General features: G+C 41.1%; 3 protein-coding genes across 7 annotated transcripts in view; 2 read left to right on the plus strand and 1 right to left on the minus strand.

The window, feature by feature from the left end:
* LOC148326319 (low-density lipoprotein receptor-related protein 8-like) overlaps nt 1-19,209 on the minus strand; it is a 41,754-nt gene extending 22,545 nt beyond the window's left edge. For both annotated transcript variants that reach the window (XM_088310630.1, XM_088310629.1), the window contains exons 1-3: nt 18,999-19,209; nt 18,492-18,608; nt 6,935-7,057 (exon numbers count right to left, since the gene is read on the minus strand). In XM_088310630.1, the coding sequence (XP_088166756.1) occupies nt 6,935-7,057; nt 18,492-18,608; nt 18,999-19,065 (307 nt within the window). In that variant the 5' untranslated portion in view covers nt 19,066-19,209. The remainder of the gene's footprint in view (nt 1-6,934; nt 7,058-18,491; nt 18,609-18,998) is intronic.
* LOC148326320 (leucine-rich repeat-containing protein 19-like) lies at nt 6,281-27,623 on the plus strand. Of its 3 annotated transcripts, none has more exons than XM_088310634.1 (3): nt 6,281-6,408; nt 26,239-26,422; nt 26,546-27,623. In XM_088310634.1, exons 2-3 carry the CDS (start codon nt 26,260-26,262, stop codon nt 26,938-26,940), a joined length of 558 nt encoding a protein of 185 aa, XP_088166760.1. In that variant the 5' UTR covers nt 6,281-6,408; nt 26,239-26,259; the 3' UTR covers nt 26,941-27,623. The 3 variants fall into 3 exon arrangements, with proteins under 3 accessions (XP_088166760.1, XP_088166761.1, XP_088166759.1); XM_088310635.1 differs by lacking the exon at nt 6,281-6,408 and adding an exon at nt 23,008-23,104; XM_088310633.1 differs by lacking the exon at nt 6,281-6,408 and adding an exon at nt 25,843-25,967.
* LOC148326321 (transmembrane protein 125-like) lies at nt 22,955-24,965 on the plus strand. 2 transcript variants are annotated; one of them, XM_088310632.1, is made up of 2 exons: nt 22,955-23,104; nt 23,710-24,965. In XM_088310632.1, the coding sequence occupies exon 2, from the start codon at nt 23,759-23,761 to the stop codon at nt 24,440-24,442; it is 684 nt and encodes a 227-aa protein (XP_088166758.1). In that variant the 5' UTR covers nt 22,955-23,104; nt 23,710-23,758; the 3' UTR covers nt 24,443-24,965. The 2 variants fall into 2 exon arrangements, with proteins under 2 accessions (XP_088166758.1, XP_088166757.1); XM_088310631.1 differs by having other exon boundaries at nt 23,012-23,151.
* Nucleotides 27,624-27,909: the final 286 nt, after the last annotated feature.

Raw genomic sequence — 27,909 nt, forward strand, 5'->3', positions numbered from 1 at the left:
TACATAGAGTTTATTATGAAGCGTGTTGTTCATGATTCATCTTTGCTTACATTGTAGCCTTCAGCTGCTCACAACGAAATTAAAGTTCGGCCTATAAATCGTGCTTAGAATCTGATCATTTCATGCAATATTTTTAATAGTTGGTGAGAGTTGGAAGTTTTTTTTGTTTTTTTTTCAAACATGTCACTCAGTGTAGCAGCCTCTTGCCGTGTTGCAGGTTAGTTATGGCTCCTAATGACGAAAAACTTCAGCTGAAATCCAAATGTTCATAATGTGAACCTGATATGGGACAGTCCAAACATGGCAAATTAGAAGCGTGCTCATTTCGTATTTTCAGTGCCCAAGAAGTGACAGCAGTGAGATGGGCTTCGCCCGACAGAGAAGCAGCGGGTGCCGGGGGACAGCAAGGAGCAAGTGGTCAGAAGAGCTGACGCAGCCAACCCTTGACACCACAAGAAAAAAAAAAAGAAAAAATACAATCACTGGTCACTGCAGTGCCAAAGGGTTGTGTCTAAAAAAGCTCAATATTACTGTGCACTCAAAGTCCACATTAACGATGGCCTGCTTCCCCCCGAGCCGGCCAGTACGACACCTTACGGCTTTCTCAGACGACACGACTTTTAGTCGATGACGACGAACGCGCTGTCAGACGACAGAATAATATCGTTCCGTGTCTTGGACCGGGTCATACGTCACACTACAAGTCCGTCGACGACCAGACGCCGCCCAATCGTCGCAGGCTTCCGTCAAGATTCTGTCTGTCTGTCCGTCGAGGAGGCGGGACAAGCAGCTGTCAATCATCTTGATGGAGGCATTACGTGCGGGGAGGGCGGTAAGGATTGTTTCTTCTCCAAAAATAATTTAAAGTAACAGATTTGTTTAATATCGTTTACTAATCGGGTTCCTGGTTTGGTTGTTAGCAAACGTAGCATGAGTTGAAATGCTACGTATACATTCCGATATTTTCCTTCTACTGCCAGTTGTCGCCATTTTGATTGTTAGTATGTGCGCCCCACGTCCCGTCTTTCGTCATAAGTAGGAAGGGGCACTCTCTTGTCAATGCCGAATTATTTTCTGTCTCGACAACCAAAACGCCACTGCGTATGGCATCCGATTGTGCCAATAAGCCTTGTTGGACCCGGTCCTCGGCAGAAAACTGTTGTAAGGTATATGTGCTACGTCTGCATCATGTCGTCAGAACCGTCCGACGATGAAATCGAAACAAAGCCTATCGGGAAAAATGTCGCTGCTGCAAACCCAAATTAAGTTAAATTAAGATTAGCTTTACAGAGATAATAAAATCTGTGATTTTTGGACACAACATACATAAATCTGCTGTTTCCCTTTCACCCTAGACATGAAAATCACTATAAGAAAATGCACGAATGGACGTTTGCGCGGAAATAAATCATCAAAGTGCTGTACGTCATGAGCGAGAACTATTTTGCATCATACTGTACATCCATTCCATTCCCCACTGCAAGTTGTTTTCTTAAACCTATTTTGGGACGCCTCTTAAGACTAAACTTTGACTAAAAGAATTGTGCAATGCGTCTGCTGCAGAATGTCAAGCGAGCAATCGAGACACGAGCCAAAAGACAGGAATGACCAAGCAATCAAAGTGACTGATTAGAAAGAGCAATGTCTGGAAAGAAAGACAGGCAGGTTGAGTGGGGGGGTTGTTGGTTGGGATTGGGGGTGAGGGGGTTTGTGTTCAGTAAAGAGCATTTCTGATGAGCTACACATAGTCCGAGTCTTTGAGTAATGACTTGCTGTCCAAATGAATCCAACTGATATTCACCCAAACATGGCCTGACAGAAAACAATAAAACGAGGCAAGTGGAGCACACAAAGCAGACGAGAGGACCGAGAAAAGCTTTTCGGTAGAAGAGAATTCATGGGAAAAAAAAAAAAAAAAAGATGCTCCCTGACCTTTCCTGTATCTTATCCTCTAGCAAAATCGGAGGCACCCATCGCAAATGGAAAAAGACGGACGGAGTAGGAAAAGCCAGCAGGCAGAGCGTGGAGCAGAATTTGAATCCGTCGAGCCACTCAGGTGTCCGACCCGCCTTCTCCTTTAACTGATCACTCGTTAATAAAGTGTGAGCTTGCTTCCTCTCCAACACACAACTCCAAACTCACCATGACAAAAGAAGTAGGACCTCACTGCACCGGGAGACAGGTATTGATTTAGTGATGTTATTAAGACATACCTAATGGTCTTTTTTTTCTTTTTCTTGGGAAGGAGGCCATATAATAAAAGAAAATTACTCAGGAGACAAAAAGGCTCTACAGTGATAAACGAGGATTCATCTCCACCGCAGAGAGTTGTTCTGTTTGAGATCCATCACTCTAACCAGCGGGCATGTCCACACAACAACAAACTCATCGTTGGACCTTTGAGTTTGGTCCTGAGAGTTTTGAGCCACTTCAAGTCCAGCAGGACTCCATTTTGAAAGCATCCACGAACTGGACACTTCATTAGGTACCCCCTGCGCAGTTGAATGAGATGATGATGCAGCCCGTACGTGACACTGGGTAAGTTGCAGAAAACGCATGGACTGAAAGATGAATGGATGGATCAAATGGTCGGAACTAGAGCTGAACGATTTATTGTTTTGGGGACCGAAATTGCGATCTCAGACAATGTGAGATAATCGAAAGGGATTCATGAACACAATGTAACAAAAACAAAAAAAATCAACCTGATTAGGAAATGAATTAAAACAGCAAGGTTCATTTGTTAGACAACTATCAACATATTCTCAAAAATAATAATAATAATAATAATAATGAATTACCTCAATTTGCATATGTACATTTCATAAAATTTGCAGCATTTTACAAAGCAAGCAAACACTCTAAACAAACTGAGCTGTCGACAGCGTTAGTGAGGCTACCTTTCTCAAAGGGAACTCGGCTGCGAATGTTTGGAGGGCGCATATTGCTCTGCTTGTTGGGGTAATCGAATCTGCGCCCTGAGGTTGTATTCTTAAATCGCTCAGTATACGGCGGATCAAAATAGAAAGAAAAGTTCCCCGTGTTTAAGAATTCCACATTTCCCCCAAACGCACTTATTCCAGGGTTACGTCCTCATTTAATGAAAGAGGATACTCTTCTCATGCCTGTCAAGTCCGATTAATTTAAAAGCGGCGCACAGAGTCTCGTTATGGAACTGGATTGAACTCTGCCAGTTGAAGTTGTTCGAAAGTGTGGCGGAACGAATACTCAGCCTGATCGAAACATGATTTTAGTTTTGCAATATTACTACAACTGGATTGGGTGGACTTTCGGCAGTCAATTGGGATTGGACGTTTTTTTATGTAAATGAGGTTAATTGGCGAAAAATTTGCAATGCGTTGGGTTGCACACTTGGTGAACGCTGAGGCAATGACAAAAGGTCAAGGTTTCGCAGAGTGCACGGATATCATTTGATTTATTGTCAGCCAGTCAAAAAAACATGACAAATAACCTGAATCATCAAACTACAATTGCTCGCCCGCACGCAAAAAAAGAACTCCAGTCTCTTCGGGTTAAATCAGATTTGACATAATTAAAAAAAAACAAAAAAAAAACATAAAGTTTGGCATCATCCGCAAAGAGTTTAACACAAAGAAATTGTAGTGCTTATTCTAAATCCTGAATGAAAATAAGAAAAAGCTTAGGATCAAGTACGGACCCTTGAGGCACACCAGAAGCGGCCTCAGATGTAAAAACGACAAATAATAAAATGGGATTTTATATATATATATATCTATAAATAAATTAAAAAAATATATATATATAAATATATATATATATGTATATATATATATATGTGTAGATACATATATACTGTCAATATAAAAAAAAAAGTTCAAACACACAAGCAATAACAGAGGACACTGAGTGAATGACTTCAATTTTAAAGTGATGTTGTAGTAAATACTAAATTGCCGTTATTGTGGGGCAGTGTTATAATAGAAAATAAAAAAGTAAGCTGTTGTTGTTTTCCGCAGTATTTTGCCTTCTCCTTGTAAGGACGTACATCATGTTTATACATGAATTGGCTACCAGAGTCCAGACCTTAATCCCGCTGGGACACTTTCAGATGCTCTGCTGGAGATTTTACGCAGCAGTTTTTCTTGGTGAAAAATGGAAAGTGCTGACGGACAAAACGAGCCTCATAACACAACTAAATATTAAACTGTGAGCTTTCTTTTTGGCTGGCGAGTGCGCTTCACCAATATGGCGCCTATTTTTAGAGCTACAAAAGGTCATCGATAGCACGTAACAAGACGATGCACAGCTGGCTACAGTGGCCCACTTCCCCCTTGATTACACATTAATTCCATCCCAAAATGATGCGCTTTGGCCCTTTCCCATGTCTCTCATTCATTTTTCATGGGTCGCGAGTAACTCACTCGGAGAGGATTTTTTTTTAATCTGGCAGTGTAACGCTACTCCAGCGTGTAATTGGGGATTCACTCAGTGAGCCAGAATGATTATGGCACAGATGTCTTTGTCCGAAAAGCCTCGGCAGTGCCGTCGTGCACATGTGAAACTGAACAAGACAAAACAGCGTGACTATTCCGGAGCATGTGAGAGTGCTGCCTGGTTTATATTTAGCATGAGTCAGACCGCAGCTTCATGTTTTAAAGGTATGCAGAGCTCGATGTAATTAGCGCATGTGAAACGCTATACTGCTCACTGGTCTTGTCTTCTTTGCATAATGGCATACATGTTTCTACGCTAACGATTAAATATTTTTTGTATGCTTGTAATAAAGCCCGACAAGCTCCGCTTTCGCAGCTTTTAATTGATGAATGCGAGGTAGAGTCGAGTGGCTTTTCATTTGAGAGCAAGAAAAAAATATACATATATTTTTGGCACCCTGCTATCCCATTGTTGTTAAATGAAACTTCCTATTAAAATTTAAAAGATACAGTGTACTGAACTTACATACTAAACATAACACGTAAAAATGTCATGCCTTGATATAGTTTTAGTGTAAAGCCATCTATAAAACATTGCTAGCGCCGACGCTAACTGCTAACACAGTCTAAGGCTTAATTATTAATTATTCTAATTATGAATCTTTATTGCAAGCAGTGGTAGGCGATCGAGGCCTTCTCTGCTGGCCTAACATAACCCCCAAATCAAGAAATTATGATCCAAAAAAATGATGATAAAATTTAATTTCAGTATCCCAGTGTTATATTTTTAGGTGAAGGTTTTTATCCAATCAGAATTCAGAACGCTTGTGTTGCCAGGCAGATTTCATAGTACCATTGGCACGTACTATTTGTCCAGAACCTTCAGAATCTTCCATGCCGGTCTCTGTGCTGTGTAATAAAATTTCAGGGAAGAATGTGGAACAAATGTTAGAATGTTAGCTCGTAAATGTAGATCAGTGCTTACGATAGCCCAACAGAGGAAGTCTGGTTGGCTCGCAATTATTCTGCGCTTACGGTTTACCACCAAATCGCTATGCCTTTAAAAAAGTTCTTGACTTGATCTGGTGAAAATCTGACATTGCAATGTGCGAAATCAATGTGAATATAGTGCATACTGTAAGCAATTTACATATAAATGGCTTTTTTTTTTTTTTTTTTTTTTTGCTCAGCCCAGATTTCTGTGTCCTTATTGTGCAGTCAGGCGATGGGAATGACTTCTTCGTTTATCTTTAATTGGATTCGGAAAAACAAACACGTTCTCCATCAGAGGTCGCTTTATGTCGTCCTACTTGCCTTCAACTTTCTGAGGGAGACCGTTTCGTACATTATTCATCGGACCGAGCAGCACACAAACAAAGCGGTGACAAAGGGGAGGCAAAATTAGACATGACGCGACATTTTCATTCTCAATTCAAGGTCAAAGTATGATTAAGTTGATAAAAAAAAAATTATGAAATGTTACAAATGTCTTTTAATGATATATTATTATTATTTTTTCCATCTTTTTTTGTGATATAGTTTTAGCCAGTGGACCTTTGATCCGATCAACTCGTTGACTACAAATAATCGGTATCAGCCCTGAAATGAACACTATCGCTTTTGCTCTACTTTTCAGTACTTGAAATGCGGTCAAGATTCAGTTGATAAAAGTCGTCTGACAACAGACTCCCAAATGTTGAATCGTGAAATAATTATTGCACTATATTTACCACATCCGAGAAATATTCCTAATTTGTTGCCTCAAACCGTTTTACTCTGGTTGTTTTTAAGGCGGGAAAGGCCCTCCTGGCGAAGAATTTGGAAAGAAACAAAATCGAGCATTGATTAAAAAAAAAAGTGAGTGATGTTAACGCAAATAAAACAACCAATTAATGACCGAAGCCTCTCGTGGAGCCATCAAACCCCCGCCAGTGTTTGTGTGGGTGAGCGTCGCTGACTGACAGCCGGAGATCTGCCGCCGTCGTTGCTGCAGGTAATCACCGCCTTCCTCTCGCCCGCCACCAGAGTGTGTGTTCAAGTGTGTGGGCGAGTGGAAGCTGGCAAGGCGGCCGAACTGCCACGGGAGCCGAGGTGACGAGGGAAATTAGCGAGGCTCTCACAAGGGAGAGTTAAATGGAAGCTTTTTCTACATGAGCTGAATACCTGACAGCAGTTGAAGATGTAACACCCCCGAAATGTCAAAATAATTTGTCCAATCCAATTTTGCAGAAAAGCTGTCAGATGCTTCAGCTCAGTTGAAAAAAAACAGACTCATTTCAAGGAAATAAATGAAAATTCTGGTTCATTCATCACTAAATTGCAAAAGAGACACACTGTATTTTCCGGACTGTAAGCCGCGATTTCTTTCCTCGGTTTTGAACAATGCGGCTAATACAACGGTGCGGCTTTTCCGTGGATTTTTCTTTCACCAGTAGGGGGCGCTTTTTCTTTTTTTTTTCATTTATTTATTTTTTGCGTGCAAGCGTCCTTTCTGTGCGTCCATGTGTGTTTTCACTTACTGCAAGTCTCCTCGGCCTCGTCAGACCCGTCAGGACATTCCGGTTCGCCGTCGCAGCGCCATCGGCCTGGCACACACTGGCCATTCAGGCAGGCAAAATCTGCAGCGGCGCATGTTTTGCGGGCTGCACAGAGCGAGACAAGAGACAGGACAGACGTCAATATCTTATTCTTGTTTTAGGCCTAATCTGGGTCCTAAAACTGGTGCCATTATCTAAATGCTGGCCAGCCGACCTCATCAAGCCGTCCGTCATCAATCGTCCTTCCCACTCGCTAAGTGTTGAGCATTGATATTTTGCTTCTTAATGATGGCACACTAAACAGCGTGAGATCAGGGAGGTTAAATCTCTTATCGGGCCTATTGTGTTCATCTCACACACACACACACACACACACAATTTAAGTATACGTGGATAACATAAGCGAGGCCATTTTCCTCGATTGTTGTAAAAGTGTAAAAAGGTTCAGAGCTGAACTCTCCATTGTGAAAACGACCCGTTTCTAAATGCACCCATACAAGACATAACATTTAATGTGTTTCTTGATCGCCTCCACTAAGAGCTTTTCGTGTGTGTGCGTGTGTGCGTGAGACATTTGGTTGTCTGACATCAGAATAAATCGACATTAACAAGCCACTGCTCATTCTTTTTTGATGGACGCATCATAAATTATTTCTAGATTTGAGTCCTGAAAACTTCTTGGGAACTTTTTTTTTAAGAAGAATTGGGATATTTTATGGAGGCTTGATTATACTGGTCAACATTTTATTTTTTTTTTTACATTTTTTTTTATTAAATCAGAGATGCAAGTAAAGTTTCAGAGCATAATATTTTTGTTCTAATTGGAACAGTATTTTTCATAATATTAAAATAATAATATGTCATATTTTTACTGTATTTATGAATTAATGTTCAGCTTCAACTGCTGGAATTATTTTCTAAAACGTCATAGCCATAAATGACTCGATAAATTCAGTATTCCGCAAGCTTTCATTGGTCCAACCTAAACACAAAATCAGGAACTGAAAAACCTTTTATTAACCCATTGAGTACCATTGACGGCCAAAGACGTCAAAGATCCATTTTTTTTAACTTGGTAGTTAATGAGTTAATTAATTACAATTTTATTTGGATAAATTTGCATCCAAAATACATGTAAGTACACGTAAAGCCGTTGACAAGTGCAATCCATCAAAAAGTGCAATCTGAAATATCAACTGTGACTAAAATCTTCTGATCGTGAGCTTAGCTTGATATGTGCTCGGTGCAGGTCTCCACATCGTGACGTTTGCTTCTCATACAGTCCAACCGAGCCAGCAACTGATTTGAGTCAAGGTCCGCAGGGGCCGCGGTTCACTCGGCAATAATTACCCAGGCTATGACATGCCATCTGCTTGGAGTGACTTTCTGTTTTAATTAGTACACATTTGAAAACATAAGGCTCATAGGGGGATGCTAGTTAAGGGGGGGTAGGCTAAAAAAAAATAATGAACGATTGACTGTTGAAATTTTGAGAATTGTTTAGAAGAAAAATGCCCGTAAAGATGACTGAATCATATTCAAGGAAGAAGAAAGCTATTAGAACGGTCTTTGAATTAAAATAGAAGTCATATTTGGTGATTTGACATTAATTTCCCAAGATATTCAAGTAAACATTTATTATCTTAAAAAAATAGTAGTAAAAAAATGTGATTAATCGCAAGTAATTGCTGGATTTTTTTTTGCAATTAATTAGCTATAAAAATGAATTGCTTGACAGCACTAATTCTCCGTATCAGTCCAGGGTGAACCTCTGGCCAGATTAATCAAAACCCAAATTGCATAATCTGTTGAATTCTCAACGGTCATCGATGACGTATTGTTGCCATCTCAGAGTTGCAAATTTATGAGTCAACATTGTGAGCTCGTGTCGCAACAGGACTCATGACGGATGGCTGTCGTCTGGATTTCGCAGGTTCAGAATGCGTGTATGGGTGTGTGTGTTAATTATAGCGCCAAGTGGCACAAATGACCAGCGAAGAGTTTGGACAGCCTCAGCCAGCAAAGCTCCTCAGTCCCTCCAGGCGAGCTCGCCTGAGAGTGATTTATAGTGAAGGTGGTTTAGTTCAGCTTGGCTAAACACCGAAAGATTTACCTCGATGCCAGAACTCTGACAGGCCTATGATCACCATTGAGCAGCATCGATGTTTCAATAAAATCTTGATTCATTAAGATGGAACTCAAAGCATTGAATAGTGCCCCCAAAACAGGTTTAGGGTTCGGGTATTGGCTAGGGTAAGGGTTAGGGTTCGGGTTGGGGTGGTGTTAGGAGTATGAGATGCGTCCCCTCCACTGACGAGGCGGATGTGCAGGGCCCGCTACACTAAGCCCCGTGTCGTCCCCAGGGTCCTAGCGCCCATCATTTTCCCATCTTGGTTTTCATGTTTGATTATAATTTGGGTTTTTTTTTTCATTGCTTTTTTCGGCCTCTTTGCTGTTCTATTTAAACATTTAAATTGCTTTTTTCAGCTTTATTTTTCCTTGAGCTTCTGTTTAGTTATATAAATATAATCGTCTGTCGCCAATGCTAGCAGGCTGCAGGACACAAGCACAGATCATGTACATATTATTTTTAATTTTTATTTTTGTCATTAGCGCAGCCTATAATGTAATTTATTTATTTATTTTAGTTTGGGGGGGGGCAAGACCCTTCTCAATGCTCCCACTAGATTTTGGATCTGTGTGCTTTATTTATTTGTTCTCAAATTGAATATTATTCACAGGAAAATACAACAAGTTCAAAATGAATAAATGGACCTAGTTTGACCTCGTGCAAGCAATCTGGGAAAAAAAAAAAAAACATTTGTTGATATTCCAACAAGAAATCAAATCTGTAGAATAGAACTTGATGGAGCGACAAATGCTTCGATCCGTCACTCAAACCACCGGTGCTCAATGAAGCATTATTTTTCATCCCGATCATGCGGTTGGCGCTGAATGTGTGGCTTGTATTGTCATCACGACATGACCTACATTTGAAGACATTACACACTCATAATTAATTCCACTATGACTGCCAGCTATAGTATTTTACGACACATGCACTGCTGGAGCAGAGTGATGTAACCTGCACGTTTTCCTTTTGTTCGCAGTCGGGATTTATTATCATTAAATCCGTACGATTGTAGGTCAGGGGAACACAATGAAATATTCCCAATATAAGAGGCTCATTTTTGTATTGCATTTGAGATACATTGCGTCAATGATGCAATCAAGCTAGCTGTCATACTGAACATGTGATCATCATATGGTTATAGTTATTTTCATTCTAGAAGTCTGAAAACGATTCATTTGTGAAAACAAGCCAATTTTAGAGGTCTTTTTACGCTGGGTCGTCATCCACAGGAGTTGGAAAAAAAAAAAAAGATTTTAACAAACTAAAGTAACGAGTAGATGATTTGATTTGAGAGGTTTGTCAAAAATTAACACTCAAGTAAAGTACAGGCAATTAAAAAATAAATATATTTAAGTACAGCAACACAGAATTGGGACGGCACTCTCCAACTGTCTCGTGTGCCACTTCGCACAGCCAACTCCAGCAAAAGCAGATGCCATTTTAACAGTTTGTGCGCAACACGCCAGCCTCTTCCTGCTGTTTTTTTTTTTTTTAAATTCCATAGCAAGGGTCATGCAGATGTCAAGCTCCCCAAAATCCCACTTTTATCGGAAATGAGCAGCAACACAGTAAACGTCCTGATGAAACTAATCCTGCTTGCCAGATGGGGAGGCTTCTCAACGATGCGAGCTCATTAAGATAAAGAGACACTTCCTCCTCCTGCCCCCCCACCCAAAAAAAAGAAATCACAGGCTTTTGCCCAAAGAAACAAAAGTATTCAGGATGAAACACAGGTTGGGAGCGGGAGCCCTTCAAGGTGCTCGGTGGATTAAGTCGCCTGCGTTCTCCCGCTCTGCATGTCATTTTATCCCGCGGGTCTTGTTTTTTTTTCACCCCATCACAGACACAGCGGGCTCACGCCATTTTTATTGATGACACACTGGTGTAAGCCCTCAACCAACGCTTTGTCGCCGTTTATAAATAACAGCTTCGAACACGTTTCAATTGTAAAGAGGCTTATAATAGAGTGAAGAGAATTTCCATTTCCTCCGTAAATGGATTAGCGCTGTGATCGGGTTGTTTGTATATTTGAAGATGGCTTCTGTTGGAATTTCAAACCGGCTTATATTTTACTGGTAATATAAGCGGAGAGAGGAAACCAAACAAGTGCAATATTATTTTCATTTGCTTTACTGGTTGAGATGAGGTCAGCTTTGTACGACTGTGAGCTCGGCGTTCAAATATTTAAGCACTTGAAGCTGAGCGTACCAAGAGCGAACGTACGCGAGAAACTGTTGTTGAGTTGAGTTGCAAAAGAAATTCAGATTAAAAGACTGCACTACAAAGACCGAAAGCTGTAATTGTTTTGAAATATTTACAGTACACAGATGGAACGAATGCAATTGTTAGCCCATTTTCCAGTTTCTTAAATACAAGTGCTCTACAAAAATAATCACAAGAGATGTTGGCGTCCTCGTTTTCTCTTGATGCAAATGTTCACCCTAATTTTACATTCGACTATGGCTACAGTAAATATATATATATATATATATATATATATATATATATATTATTAGTGCTGTCAAGTGATCAAATTTTTTAACTAATTAATCATAAAAAATCTCCATGATTAATTGCGATTAATTGCGATATTTCTTTTTTTCTTTTTTTTTACTATTTCTTTAGATATTTACTTGAATCATTTCTATTTTTTGTGGGGGAAAGAAAAACACAAAACTTGACAGAAGGATTGATGATGAAATGTGGAATGATTTCCTTTTTTTTTTTTTTTTTACCAAACTAAAGCAGAATTGTGTTTTCCTGTTCCAGCCAGACTCAAAAATAAATCCACTGAGCGCAGTTACCGCTCTCTTTCTATGAGCCCTGATTTTCAAAGACTGAAAAGTCAGAACAACGCGGTTTGCCCTCGTGTAAGGAAATCTGTGCCACGCTGGATATTAGAACCTATTTTCCGAGGGGACGAACTCTAATGGGAATTACGAGATTAGCCTGACAATGAGACGTATTTCTGTTATTTTCCTTTCTTTTCTTGCTGCATATCTGTCTTGCAAAGACCTCCATCCAACAATATGGAGCTCCATACCAGCAAGAGAATGAATTTACCCAAGGACCCACTCCGGCCTCAAGACTGAGGCCTTCAAATTTCCGTGACCAGGCATTATAATGAGGATTAGACATTTTCCTCTGCAGATAAAAATTTGCATAACTGTAATTCTGCCCGAGGTCAAATATCTTGCTCGAGTAAATCTGCTCGCAGCAACAAGGCGGCATAATTAAAACTCACTCTGTCTTTGAACTAAACCCAAACGTACCTCACACGCGCACTTCTGCAAGCGTGCGACAAGACACTTTGTGCTTCTCCACACTTTGAGCTGCAAATGTCGCCTTTTATTTTCTTCTCCTTTCATTTACAAAAACACATGCCGGAGTCAGTGAGGATGATTGGGGGGTGGGGTGATAAATTGGTTCAAATAGGCAATGAGAGGCCAGACGCACTTTGTTGAGTGTGCTAAAAATGGACCAATGATAGAAGAAACGAGCCAACATGACACGGACAAAAAAGCTGCAAAGCGGAATTGAATTTAATAAAACGTGTTGTCATTTATGGCGGCTGTTGAAATTCCGATTTGCGTGGTCTAGTTTTCTCACTCAGTTTGTGACCTTGTTGCCATGGTGATTGTTCTGACTCAATCTCTGGGGGATCATCTTGCTCTCTGTTCTGTTCTCCACGTTCACAAGAGCAGCTCGCAGCACTTGGGAGAATAGAAGCCAACCTTAAAGTTGATTGATGGTTTTTTTTTTTTAATTATTAAGTCTGTCGACTCTGATTTGCATCACAACAATAACACAGCCCAAAACTTTCACAACTCAATGACACCACAGCACCCCGCCTCCCTGCTCCCATCCTGACCCGCAACATCTTTCGAATCGCCTTATTTTACAAAGCCTTTTTTTTCTTCTTCTTCTTCTTCTCTTCTCCCAATTCGTGAGGCGCTTCAGCATTTTCTGTAGACCAATCAAAATGCTCTCATTCAGTTACGCTTGTCCGTGGACATCAAGCGCTTCAACGAATGTGTTTTTTTTTTTTCGTTTAAGCCTGCGCAGGCGTGTGCACGAGTTTGGGCTGCAGCTCCAGCGTGGCCTTTCTCCAGGCGGAGCTTAGCAACGGAACTTTGATCAAGACGTACCTCCTCAAAGCGTGAGAGGTCAGGAGAAACTCTTTTGCCCTCAAACGTTTACCATAGCGTCATATCAGCACATTTTCTATCATTTCTGCAGTGGGGAGGGGTGGGGGGTGTCTCTGCTGAACTTCAGATTTTGTCATCAAGGCATGCTGTCAGGGTAAATAGGAATAGAGCCAATGTATGTGAAGAATTAAAGCTTGAAGCTAAACTGCTCCTCTTTGATATGACAACTTCATTTCGCAACACTGGTCAACAACAAATTTGGATCAGAAATGGTGTCCCTAATTCGTTTTTTTCTCACTCATCAGGTTTTTTTTTTAGTTTTTTTTTTACGATTGACCGATAAAAGCTTGCTCAATACAATAATTTATAGCTATGCCGTTCCACCTGTTACAGAGCCTTCAATCCTTAACTCATAAATGTTACTAAATATATTCCGAAATGACATGTTATATTATTGTTAGATTATTTTTTTATTATTATTAGAAAAAAATGAGGGCACATTGGAATTGAGTGAAAAAAAAAATGTCGATGGGTGTGGCTTCGTCAAGGTGAGGTGTGGAAATTGATCGATTAATCGACAGCTCATCCTTTATAAATTTATCGAGCACTATTTTAATAATCGAGTAATCGTCATTATTCTCTGATTTCCCTAGTCCTTTGTGAAAGAAGGGGCTACTATTTTAATAAACAATAAAATAAAGAGAAAAAAAGGTAATTTGGGCCAATTGTTCGATTCATCGGTAGAGTAATGTATTCTAACAATTCTCCTGTATTTATAACTCATAGTAGTCGGATGGGTGTGCTTCGGAATGACTGGATTAGTTCATAAAACAGAAGTGCCACGGTGATAGGCACAAAGTCATATTACAAGATAATCTTTTCTTTTTAACAGTGGTGGGTGGTCAAGGCCTTCAAAGGCCTTCTCTATTGGCCTAACATAATCAAGAAAAAAATTAGCATATTCTTCATATTAATGTCATATTATATCCTAGCATTGTATTTTTAGGTAAGAGTTTTTATCCAATCAGAATTCATCTGGCTCGTGTTGCCAGGCAGGTTTCACAATGGCAGTAGCACACTATTCGTCCGAATGTGAAATGAAATTATTTTTAAACTGTACAGAAAATCCATACAAGGCATGCAAAAATGCGCTATCTGGGAGACGTAATGAAGCAAGAACGTGCCCTTTGGTGGCATTAACGAGGATAAATGCATTCAAAGAGGGGAGTGAAGTCAAGAGGTTGAGGCTGACTGATGTTTTATCCCCTCCCATTAATTCTCACTCTTCTCCTTCTCTCTCTCACTCGGCATCTTTGCTAAAACGACGCGCACTAATCTCAGTTAATAGCGCCATCGGAGTTGCCGACTTGCTAATGATCACTTTGGGCATACTGCATGGCGACCCCCCCCCCCAATCCGACCCAGCGGGGGGCTCGCCAAGTAAACAAACGCAACAGTCTCCTGTTGACTTGTTGACGTTGGGCCAACGGAGGAGGAAATGGTGTGACACGGCAGATGCCAGTAGATGCTTTTTACGAGAGTGCCTCAGTCTCCTTGGAAGGGTGGCGGCGTTTCGCAAGTAGCATACCGCCAGCCACACCGACCGAGATAAGCGGCAGAGTATTGCTGCTGTACGTTTGCAAAAAGGTTAGACACTTTGGTGAAAATATCAGTGCCATGTGAAGTAAGTCAGGGTGCATATAATTCTCATTTGAATGATTTTGTTTCTTTTGTGAAAAAAAATCTGCATATTTGGGGGTTGGAAAGCTCTTAAGATAAGAATGTACTAAAAAAAAATAAAAAATCTCATTAAGCAATGTTTTTCCTCAAGTGTACCCAATGGGGCTCCTGAATGTTTTTAAAAAGGATGTTGTAGGATTTCTAAATTCAAGTCACTGAGTTTGTAGTATTACAATGTAATTACAAAAAAAAAGTCCTAGCAAATCAAATGAAAGAAAAGATGGCAGAATTTGATTTGTGAATGGTTGTTTTTAAAGTGTCTTAAAATAATATTTATATTGATTTCTTACTACATAATACATACCATGATTTTTTGGGGAAATCTTGCGCATTAAAAATTTACTTAATAAAAAACTAATACTAAAACTAACTAACTAACCAATGAAGCATTTTCAGAAAAAAACTAAACCTAATAAAAACTAACCAACCCGCACTGAAACTAATAAAAAAACAAATAAAAAAAAAACTCAAAATAAAATAAAAACTAACTATAATGAAAATTCCAAAACAATGATTACTCTGTACATAAATACAATAAGAACATGTAAACTCCACACAGAGGCCGATCTCCTGACACTGAGGCATACGTTGAGAACGTCGGAATGCAGACAAACACACACAGGGGGAGGAAAGCTCCCTCTCTCAAACATGACTTTGACCCGAATGCGGATGCGTTCAACACGAAGGGAAGAAGACGATGAGAGATTATCGCTGACTCTGCCCCCCCCCCCCCGCAGTTGCAGATGTTAAATTCATGACGACCAATGAAGCAGATCATTATCACATCTAAGGATGAGAGCAAAAAGCACAGAGTAGACGTGCAAGAAGAGGAAATCCTTCTAAAATCAGAACGAGAATAAAATTAAAGCTCCATGTCATTAACTTGAGGCTGAATTTTGTTTTGGCGCCTCCGTTGCCATCGACGCCACAAAAAGTCAAACGACGGCTCCGTCTAATCCTCAACAAATGATACTAACAAATCTACATTTGAGATGACGTTGATTCTGCTTTGTAATCCTGAGCGTGATTTGGCAACGCAGTGACGTCCGTTGTTTGGCTATTTCTGTCTATCCGTGCATGCAACTGGTCCCGTGCGGGTCGACATGCACAATGGAGGCTGTGATTATGAATGTGCGGGTGCATGCAGAGACGAGAAGGTCAGTGGGGAATTTCAGTGGGAATGATGGGGGGATGGTGCAGTGGATGGAGAGATATGAGGCACGGGGACATGACAACATGCTTGGGGGACGGGGGGGTGCGTAAGGACAGGATATTGCGAAGAGCATTAGAAGACATCTTATTGGAAAAAATCTAAATCTAAATCTAAATCTAATCAGCAGGTAGTCTGATTTTTTTTTTTTCTTTTTTTTTTTTAAATTTTTGCGGCTCAGGACGGAAGACAACAAAACATAAAATTGTCCAAAGAATTCAAATCAGATTTCTGAATCTGTTCTCAAAGTTGTCTTCAAACAAGCATTCTTCTCTTTGCTGCTTTTTGGGGTCAGCGTGATGTTCTCTTAAGTTTGACAAATAATATCTATGATGGAGTTGTCATGCCAGATGTCACGCATTACACTCTGTAAAAGCTGTCTGGATATGGAATTTCCCGAGCAGCGACCACCCATGGCGCTAGTAACGGAGTAAAAATGATGTTTGTGTAAACGCAGTTGGCCTGGAGAGGCAGCTCAATGGCGTCGTCTCTGCGCCTGCGTCGGATGTCACGCTACACGAAAACGGGAAAATGTCAAATAAAATGTTGTTACGTTCGGTGTGAGCAAGCAAACCGTGCAAACTCCTCCGCTTACTTTTCATGGCTCGGAAATCAAACCAACGTGGCCATGCAGATCAGGCCAGGCAGCCGGATTGTGTGTGGAGCTCTCGGCAAAAAAAAAAAAAAATAGTGTGCAGGCATGTTTGCATGTGAGGTGGTGCAAGATTTCCTCCTGAGCCATAATTAACCCAGACACAAAAGAACAGAGCTGTATGGAAAACATGCAACGCGCAGCTTGGTTTCAGCTTTGGCACGACTTCACTGCTTCTTCGGAAATATAGGCCACTGGCTCGTGTCAGAAAGGAAATTGCAATTCCGTTTTGACACGACCAAGATGCTTGGTAAATGTCTGTACCGTGTACACCGCGCAATCAAAGTTGGTTGTTTTCACTCTGCTATTTAAGCTTGCTTTAAATCACCTTTCAACTTCAGAAAAGTATGTCAGAAAAGTTCCAGGACTGGTGTCACAAAATAAAAAATCTAATTGAAATGACAAATATCCCCTTTGAAATAATCCGCTTTTTCCAACATGCCTTCATGCACTTCTGAAAGGATTCTTACGGGATTCTATTGTCACATCTTCAAAGAGGGTCACATTGATGACACCTTTGAGCTTGGGGGGAAAAAATGTAAAAAAAATAATAATAATAATAAAAAAAAAAAAGAAAACAGACAAAGCCAGGTCTGGTGAGTTCTTTTTTTTTTTCTGGGAACTGTCAGATGCTCAAGGCCTTGTGAGCATCGACATTGTCATGGTTTGTCATGCCACAACTCTCACCTCTTCTCTCGCACTGAACAAAAGCAGGATCTCCTTTCATTTGTGCAGGATGATCATGTCGCACATATTCAAAGGCAAAAACTCAAACTGTCGTTTGGATTTTAAATATACCTCATGTGACACCAGTCCTGGAACTTATCTGACACACACTGTATTCTTACTCAAATTGGGGGACATTAGCAGTCTAATTATGTGTCTCTAGTACACAGGTGTCAAACTCAAGGCCCGAGGGCCAGATCTGGCCCCCGACCACATTTTATGTGGCCCGCGAAGGGCAAATCACGGGCGTCAACTTCCTGTTTCTAGCACATTTTCTTCACTTTTAACAACATTGAGATCTGAGATATTGCCATTTATTTGTTGACCAATCCTCCCCTTTCAAAATAAATTGAAGAATTGTTGAACAAACAATTACTGGCTGGCTTCTGATTTCAAAACTGGCTTTTGCCATCAATTTTGTTGTATGTATGTGATAACGACCATGTGGCCCGTCCACAAAAATGAGTTTGACACCCCTGATCTAGTAGAATTCAATCTAAACTAATGTAACACCTAAAGCTAATTAGACTCCAAGGTATCGATTTGCACATGTTCCACAACCAAAAATGTAGATCTCATTCTGTGGAAGACTGAAAATACAATGATGTGTGTTGGGCTTTTATTTTTTTTATTTTTTGTGTGTACAACAACATGAGTACCCAAAAGCATGTGATGGTATCAAAACATTGCCTTCATGTTTCATATTGACGTCTGGTTTGATATATTGTGGTCATCTATTAGCTACCAACCATGAGTCCATTTTGCAAAGGTAGATTTTTTTTTTTCTGTTTTGTTTTGTTTTTAATACTAATTAATGTTCTGACAGGTTTGTGTAGGTCAAGTTGTTGCGTTCCCATGCAGTATTTTATACGATCATAAGCATGATATTTTTATTGCATTTCTGCAACACGTCTGATGTGGCAACTTACGACAGTTTTCTTCATCGCTGTTGTCCGAGCAATCGTCGTCGTCGTCGCACCTCCACAGAGTCGGTATACACCTTTTGTTGTCACATTGAAACTGTCCATCTTCACACTCCTCCGTCACTGGAAAGGGACACACACACACACACACACACACGCACACCCCCAATGAGCATCCATATGGATGAATAACAAACGAATATGTCTGCTGCTCCAACTGTCATTTGCAAATGAATGCCTAATTAATATGCAGCACGCATTAAGGTCAATTAGCCGAGACGAGCGCCCGGTTGCATTTTGTCATAAATGGATTTTTTTTTTTTTCGTGGGGGGGACTTGCAGGAGGTAAGAGCAAAAAATGAACATTAAAATATAATGAATGGGCCACAACAATGACATGACGCGCACGAGCATCCTCGTGTGCTCGGGTTCATTCAGCATCCACGCACACGCTTCACATCTTCTCATTTTAATGCCCCCCCCCCACACACACACGCACACACACACACTGACCTTCTGACGTGAGAAGCCTCGGCAGTGCCGTATAAAAAAGTAACAATATCCTCACGTCCGTCCACATTTCCAGAAGAGGCGATGCGGCTCATTCGCGTCCACTAGACAAAGCCCGTAAAGAGAGAGAGAAAAAAATGCTCGGCTCGTAGCGAGGATGTCTCAGCCGTTGTAAAAAAGGAAAAAAAAAAAAAAAAAAAAAACCCACGCCAACACAATCACCATCACCAGCATCTACTCCGACCCCTCCCTCCGTGACGCCCCCTCACATCATCACCTCCAAACTCATTGGCTGGCCACGTCATGACGACATCAAAAGGGGTGGGGACTAAGAATAGCATACAATCAATATATTTGAAAAACATTTTAGAATAAGTACACACTAAGCGTTTGTAAATACTAAAGTCATTATTTCTAAAGCATGTTTCTGACATAAATAATCATTTTCATACAGTTTGTAAATATCAAGATGAACTTTATGATTATTCATGTCGCTTTTTAAATGATGACTTCAGTTTCTTACAAATGCTTAGCTAATTACCAGTGTGTATTATAATTTTTTTATAACGTATTTTTATTATATTATTTTTATTATTATAAAGTGTGCAAAAATATTGTTTGTTGAATTTACTCCATTTTATTTCATCAAGTGAAACCAGTAAATTCAGCAAAAACCTTTTTCAGTGTTGCAGTTGTGGCAAAAGTAGTCACATTCTGTACAGTACTCAAGTAGAAGTACAGCGACTCGGTTTAATAAAAAAAAAAAATAAATAACTGAAAGGATTTTAGTTGAAATGTAAACATTTTGGCAATGATTCAAATTCAACCCATATTTTTAATTAAGGACTTTGAAGCATTTAAAATCAATTTCAATGTCAGTCATTTTAGAAGGCGAGATTTTATTTCTTCATTTTGCTTTTAAATGCCTTTCTTTTTTTTTTTTTTTACGGAGGATGGTGAGATCAGAAAACCTTAACCCTAATCCCCCCCCCCCCTACTTCCTATTGGTTGGACGCTATGCAACCATGACAACAGGCGCCCTACTACTTGTTATCCTCTCTTCAATGCCCGAACTTTATTGGCTGTAAATGCAGTTGTTTGCGCAAACGCACACATGCGTCGATATATATTGCGCTTGACGCGGGGATTAGTTGCCGTTGATCTTTTCTCCATTAAAATAAGTGATTATGCTGTGGCCTACATTCCAAAGACTTGCTGGCTCAGAAGCCGGAAGCCGCTGGACCAGGGGTGGGCAAACTTTTTGATTGGCCGGCCACAATGGGTTCAAAAATTTGACAGAGGGGCCGGACCAGGAGCAGATGGATGGAGTGTTTTGTGAAAAAAAAAGGTACATTTAATTCTAAAATGAAAGTGAACAAAAGCATTACGACAAAATATCTGTCTTTGAAAAACCACAGTATTTAGAAAATAAAATAATAACAAGGTTTATTCATTTAATTTTTTTTTCAAATTCGGCAGGCCGGATTAAAACGTTTAACGGTCCACATGTGGCCCCCGGGCCGTAGTTTGCCCACGCCTGCGCTGGACCTTGTGAATAATCGTGTGCGCTTTTATCGCCGCACGTTGTTAGCTAATTGTACAAAACAAAAAGAGCAATAAGGCTGCAGTTTAGTTGGAAGAGGAACAAGGGTCCTTTTCATATTCCCTGCGCTTCACCTTCGCCTCATTTGCATAGAAATGAGAAACATCACATTATTGCTGAGGGTGTGTATTAATAAAAGAGTTGTTGAACAGGGTGAAGTATCGCACAGGAGTCATGAGCTGACTCGTCAGACGAGCAAAGCAGGCCTATTTTTTTTTTTTTTTTTATTCTTTTTTTTTTCTTCCGTTGTGCAAATCCATCCTATCCCCCCAAGCAGTCCTCAAGGAACATTCATCGCGATTTTACAAATTCTCCCCAAACCCGAGCACAAAAGCACCACAGGGAGACAAAATTGCTTGACCTTGTGATCCTCTCTTATCTGCTCACACCGGCACGCTATGCTCTGAAATTGAATTGGGCCGGCTCAGCAGGTGTGCCACGGACAAGCCGAGCATGGCTGCGCTTCTCCCTCGCCGCTTGCGCGAGGAGCAAAGGACGCGTACGAACGCCGAACACACTTTGGAGCTCATATTATAATTTTAGAAGAAGTCTGGATCCTCAACTGCAGTGTGTGGTCTCAAGGAGGGAGGCCGGATTATCAGTGAGGAAATTCAGCTGAAGATGGAAATGGGGGCGGGGCTACGTGGTCATTTTCTGGCTTTTTGATTAGTCCAGTCAATGTCATTTTAAAAAAAAAAATGGTTGAATTCATCCATTTCATTTCAACAAGTGAAAAATGTCTAGCTCCGCCCCTGAGTGGAGAAGCGTCAAAGAACATTTACTGCATTGAAGCGCAGTCAAGTCGCCTCAATCAAGTCTTTCAAAAATCACTTTGCAGTCTAAAACAGGAGAGTGAGCCGCCGACATCTCATTTTCTCATTTTAAATGTCAAATATGAAAACTCACCGATGAGTCAGTGAAATATTCATTCGCTTCTGTGGAAATGATGACGCACACTTCAATGCTGCATTCAAGGTCCAATGTCATGCATAGTCTCAAGGAATTTATTTATTTATTTTAATTTAGAGAATTGAAGCGGTGGGGCCCACGTGACATTTATTCAGGGGGATGCAACCCCCTTGATCAAAGTTAACCACATGCTCCATGATGACTGTGGGATATTTTTTTTTCAGAGCTTGACAACAAACTCCATCATCCGTGTGCGCTATGTGGAAGGATGTTGCAATGGAATGAAATAAAATGACGTTGGGTTTTTTTTCGGCTGGTTTACTTTAAATGTGCATTGATCATCTCATTCCAGTAGTTGGACCTTTTTGCTCCATCTGCAGCTTGTACTGTGTTGAATTACCAAATGGGGCTTCTGAGCGCTACTCTGCTTCCCTCTGCTGGTTATAACTGCAAATTACACTTTTGCCATATTTTACGCTCGCAAGCTGTCGCCTCCACATCGAGTAAAATTCGAGTCCTGTCTGTCAAATGTCATTCATATCCATATGTGAGTGTTTTGTGACGTAAAGACAAAATATTAATATACTGTATGTTAATAATATTGTATTCATATTACTTCCAAATGTTTTACGTATTGATGCAATGCCGCAATGCATTAAGGTCACACATTTTTTAATTGCACTTTAAATCTACAAAAAAAAAATCAAATTGTGTCAATCCAGCATAACATTGTTATCATTTTCCCCTGCGTTTGATAGTTTTTTGTAAAGTGTATGTTTAATAAAAAGTAGAATTTAAAATCAGAAGTTAAGGAATATAGTGAGTGTCAAGTACTTAAGCGGACTATCGCAGTCATGTTCAAATTATGTTTTGAAAGTGATTTGATGAAAAAGATCGATTTGTGAATCTGATTCACGTTTTCTTTCCAAATGAAAGGAACAAATCCACGGAGCAAGAAATATGAAGTAGACTTTATTTGCTCTTGTGGGCCACATAAAAATGATGTGACAGGCCAGATCTGGTCCCCCCCAAAAGAGTGGATGGAACCTCTTCTACCTGCAACGAACACACCAGCAACTCCTCAAATTGACTTACTTGGTCTGAAAAGAAGATTACGCGATGTGACGAGAAGTGGCATCCACTTGATGCGATCCGCGCAGTCCAGCTGCGTGAGTGTGACGCCATCTTTCCGATCACAGAAACGGCATTATTGTGACCCGCTGACATCATTCGGCCACCTTGGGCAGCGCAGTCACAGTTCTCGTCAGTCAGCGAGCTGCTCTTGTGTGGGCTCATTGTGCAGCCAATCTCCAAACTGTGATCTGACGCCATATTTGTGACACGTTTCTTTTCTGCCTGGCACTGAGATGGAGGGCAAGAAGCGCGCGGGGCTCGTCAGCTTCGAAGACAGGAGGACGGTGTCACTGTCACCATTTCGATACTTTCTGCGGCTGAAAAATCACCCGGCAGCTATTTTGAGTTTCATCTGCTGACCAGCGGAAACACTTGGAAGCTGTTGTCCCGGCAACTGAAATGATTCCTCTCAGGGAGGGTCATCATTTGCAATCAAGACCAAACAAGCCTCGGACCAAATATTGTAAGATGGAGTGCAGATGGATGGATGGTGACACATGACGCATTTTTGTGAGTGACTCACTAAATCGTAAACCTTTCCTGGTAGATGTTGAGATGTTTCGGATCCAATTTGTTCTTCTATTTTTGATTCCTTCAACAACTTTTATGCAATTTTTCTATCCTGTTTTGCAAACTCAAAACTCATCAAACACCTACTCTTAGCTTCTAGAACTGCAACATAATGTCTTTTATTTATTATTTATTCATTTCGATCTTTGACGTCTTTATCCGTCAATGGTAGTAAATGAGTTAATTAATTTGATTGAGGGCGGCACGGCGAGCGACTGGTTAGCATGACGGCCCCACAATGCAGAGGTCGTGGGTTGGATTCCAGCTCGGGCCTTCCTGTGTGGAGTTTGCATGTTCTCCCCGTGCCTGTGTGGGTTTTCTCCAAGTATTTCGGTTTCCTTCCACATTCCAAAGACATGCTCGGTAGGTTGATTGGATGCTCTAAATTGTCCTTAAGTGTGATTGTGAGTGCAGGTGGTTGCTCGTCAATGTGTGCCCTGCGATTGGCTGGCAACAAGTTCAGGGTGATTCTGATTCTCAATTTCATCTGCCAACCAGCGGGAGACGTCAACTAAAAGCAAAGTGATTCCTTGATGGTGAATGAGCCATGCCGGAATTGCAAGTCTTCTACCAGCCTCGTCACACCTTTCAGTTTCATCGACCTCCAAGCCGCTACCTGGATCTACTCCAACAGCGTTCCCTGGAAGAGCAGATTGAGCTGTGGTGGTTCAGAGAGCCGCGGCAGTCCCTCGTGTGTTACTGTGCTTCGGTTGCCCTCATATTAGGTTTGGGCCTGGCTGGCGTCGGCTTCCTCGCCGTCACCACTTCCGGCATGTCCAGCGAGTGGCGTCTCGGGGTGGGCACCACGCTCTGCCTCCTCTCGTTGGCGGTTCTGCTCAAGCAGCTTCTCAGCTCCGCCATCCAGGACATGAACTGCGTGCACAGCCGGCGCCGAATCGACCAGCTGAAGAGCGGCGGGCGGGCTGACCCGGCGCTCATGCTGGTTGTGGGTCTGGCAGTGACGCTTTGTGGGAGTGTTCTAGTATGTGCGACCACCATCGGCAGCGGTGACATGTTGGTGTCCGGTCTGGTGCTGATCGCCGCAGGATTTGGGATGACTCTGGCTGTGGTGGGATACGGCGTGCTGGTCTACCTGAAGAGAAGAAGGGAGCAAACCCGGAGGAGAAGAGCTACAGGCGCCAGGAGGCAGGGAGGTGGGTCTGCCCGTGTCTTCTGCGTCTCAGGAGGTCAGATGAACCAGACTGCCTCCAGCAGAACCAGCCTGATCTGACATGGTCAAGGCGACTACGTACTGAAAAGTGGACCCCTTGGTATTGAATCCCTTCAGCTTGGTCTGACTTTGAAATATTTTTTTAAGGTATTAAAAGACATGCTAGATTAATTGATAATGCTAAAAATATTTTATTGTTTGTGTGTGTTTAGAGTAAACAAATGCAGTTTGTCCAAACTAACAAACCTATCACTAGTGATGGGTAAACGAAGCTTGAAATCTGCTTCATGAACCAGTTGTAATACTTTTGGACTCCTGTAGATGGCACTCTCTGTTCAACATTGGCCTGGAAGCTCACTGACTTGCCATTTTTTTAAACCCTTGATTTCAACCAACAGTGCCATCTAGAGGACTCAAAAATACTACAACTGGTTCATGAAGCAAAATTTGAAGCTTCATTTTCCCCTCACTACTTATCACTACACAATATACATGAGTAATCGTGTCCAAACCAACCGCCGTTGCTTTTTGTCGGCATAAAAAGCAGGATTGAAGAGGATTCTCATTTTATTATTTTCATTAAAAACTGAACTGAAAGCACTTTCTGTTTTCATTTGTCTTCATTTTACATTTAAATCTTTTCAAATTACAAAGTGTACCCCCATCTACTGGTCAACTGGGGAATTGCACCCAACATAAATAGGACGCAGAACAAAATATTAACAAATTGTAACTTTGTTTTATTTATTTATTTTTACTTTTTTTTTTAATTGTTTTTCTGGCCCCACTGCTGTAGGCAACCTGTGATGACAACGAGGAAATTTGATTACACTTTATAAAACCAATCCATGCGGAAGAAGGCATCATTCGTAATAATTCTTGACACCTCTCAGACGCAAAAGAAAAAAAAAATTCACTCAAGGATGTCACTTGTTCACCCATAAAAAAAAAAAAAACACACCCACACTCAGAAAAACTCTATCACGAGCCAAAAATACTCATTAAACCCGGTATCAGTGCACATTGTTGTTATATTTCTGAACGTAATACGATGACATGCACCACACATGTCAGGGGATCACCTGAGTCAATCACCTGCGCCACAACTTAGACAAGCTTTCACCAGAACGAAAATCTGGTCTATTTTCTGTGACCAAATTGTCAGGTGTGCCGGGAGCGTGTCATAAAAAACTCAGGAATGCTCAAAAATGTGCAGAGTGGTCTGCTACATTCCCAAAGCCGGCCGGTACTTTAGACTTCCCCTACCCCCCCCCCCCAAAAAAATAAATAAATAAAGATTTGCTTGTTTTTACGCCGATTACATATTTAGATTTTTCTTAAAACCCTGGAAAGAAAAAGCAAAAGAGGTGTTCACAAACAGCAAATCACAGATGATGTTATTCATTAACACCCGTGCCTTACGGGCACGGCTCTGAAAGCTTGACGTTAAGTCATATCCTGCAACCTTTGCCCACTAAGACTCGTTCTTCCAGAAGGTGAAACAGGAGAGGAAAGAAAGAAAAACAGCACTCTTAAAAAGTGAAACTCGGAACTTTTAAATTTACGCATAAAAAGTCTCCAATTGGTGAGTTGGTTGTCATTTGTTTGATTTTTTTTTTTTTTTTTTTTTTTAATGTGTGTGGTTAGGAAAACAAGTTAATGTTGCTTGATTTGGGTCAGCGATGTTTGTTATTGACCTGCAAGCACCTTTTACCTTCATTCAGATTGCAATTTGTGGCGATCACATTGTCTTGATGTCTCACCGGACGAGCGTTCCTAAAAAAGGATGACCTGGTATGAAAGAAGAAAGGCGCTTGTATTATCCTCTGCCCAAAAATGTTATTTCATCTTATTAGGTTTCCTCACTGGCTGGAGAAATGTTCCGTTGGCTCTGCGGCATCGTTGTGTTCCTCTCCTTTTGTGAAACATTAATCAGACAAGCACATTGTGCCGCTGTATACAAACCTGAGGCTCTCTCTCAGCGGCGCCTTCTGACGGACGACGGCGCTCTCGCCGACGGTAACGCCACGGCCACTCGGGGTAAGTCATCACACATTTTACAAGATGAGATTCAGAACTTTGAGCTGGAGTCGCTTTTACAAGAATCCCGTTTACGAGGCTTGTGCAATCCTCCGCGTATTTATTGTTATATTATTTTCTCAGGCCTCGCCGATGAAGACGGCACCCCAAAGTCCACGCATTGGTACCTGGCCGCCGGACTGGGCACGGCCATTGCCGTTTCGCTTGTCATCGTGATGGCGGTCAAATTCCGGGTCTTCCATCGCTTCCTGGCCAGCTACCGACACTCCTTGCTGCAGGAGTCGGATGGGGTCAGCCAGTACGGCCAAGGGGACGCGTCCATCCCGAGCAGCGTGTCGGGTCGTATGGGAGCCGTGAGAGGGACCATCGGCACACTCGAGGATGATGACGATGGCTTCATTGAAGATAACTACATCCAAAGTAGCGAGAAAGAACGGGCAGAGAGAGAAGGAGACGAGGGAGGGGAGGAGTATGGAATAGAGGATAGTGATGATGATCTGCAGTTCACAATAGGGTGATAATAGCAAAACTGATGAAGGAAATGAAGCTTTAAATTTGCTTCATGAACCAGTTGGTTTTTTTTTTTCACTTTTCTAGATGGCACTCATTGTTCGCACACTGACTTGCAATGTCTAAAACCATTTTATTTAAATCGACAGTGCCAACCGGAGGAGTCCAAAACACAACAACTGGTTCATGAAGCAAATTTGAAGCTTCATTTTCCCTTCACTAGCAAAAACAAGGCTGAGCTGAAACGCTTCCTGTTTTCATTTTTCTCCTTTCAAATGTGTCAAACAAAATTGTGTGCCGCCATCTAGTGGTCGACAGGCTAATATAGAGCAATACGCAAACTAGCGGGACTGTGAAACCGGAACCTCACAATGAAGGTGGGATTATTTTACATTTTGTTGAGGCTACAGAAAAGTATTTTTAACTGTTTGAACTCTCAACTCCATAAATCCTTGTGGCACTTTTGGGTTTTTTTTTGTTGTTATTTTTTTTTCTTAATTTTATCAGATGAAGTTTTAACTGCCTAGAACTGTAACCAGGTTTTGAAGTATTTCGAATAACATTTTATAGTGATCATTGTGCGGGTGGTGTAAAACAATAAAATGAATTACCTGCAAGTTTTATTGATTGTATATATTTTTTCATTGTTTCAATTTTTAAAAAATAAATTTGAGTTGACCTGATTCACGCAGCACAGCTTTACAACTTCTATTTTTTTCTGTGTTTGTTTTTAACTTTTGAGGCATATTATGGGGTGGTTTGAGTTTGTGCTTTTTGTCTGTGGAGATTCTCAACATTTCAGCGACCGCGATTCAAACCACTCATCCCGGTTTAGCTCCCTCTACCGGTAAAAAGTTGATACTGCATTTTTACCCGCTTAAAATTTCACTCAAACTCAGCTGGGAGAGCTTCCAGCACACGCGCGACCCTCAGGAGGATACACAGATTTTTTTCACTGGATTTGGGACCGATGGTGC

Source organism: Idiotropiscis lumnitzeri, chromosome 12 (assembly GCF_059441095.1).
Source record: "Idiotropiscis lumnitzeri isolate Australia: NSW breed Sydney's pygmy pipehorse chromosome 12, RoL_Ilum_1.0, whole genome shotgun sequence".
Lineage (NCBI taxonomy): Eukaryota > Metazoa > Chordata > Actinopteri > Syngnathiformes > Syngnathidae > Idiotropiscis > Idiotropiscis lumnitzeri.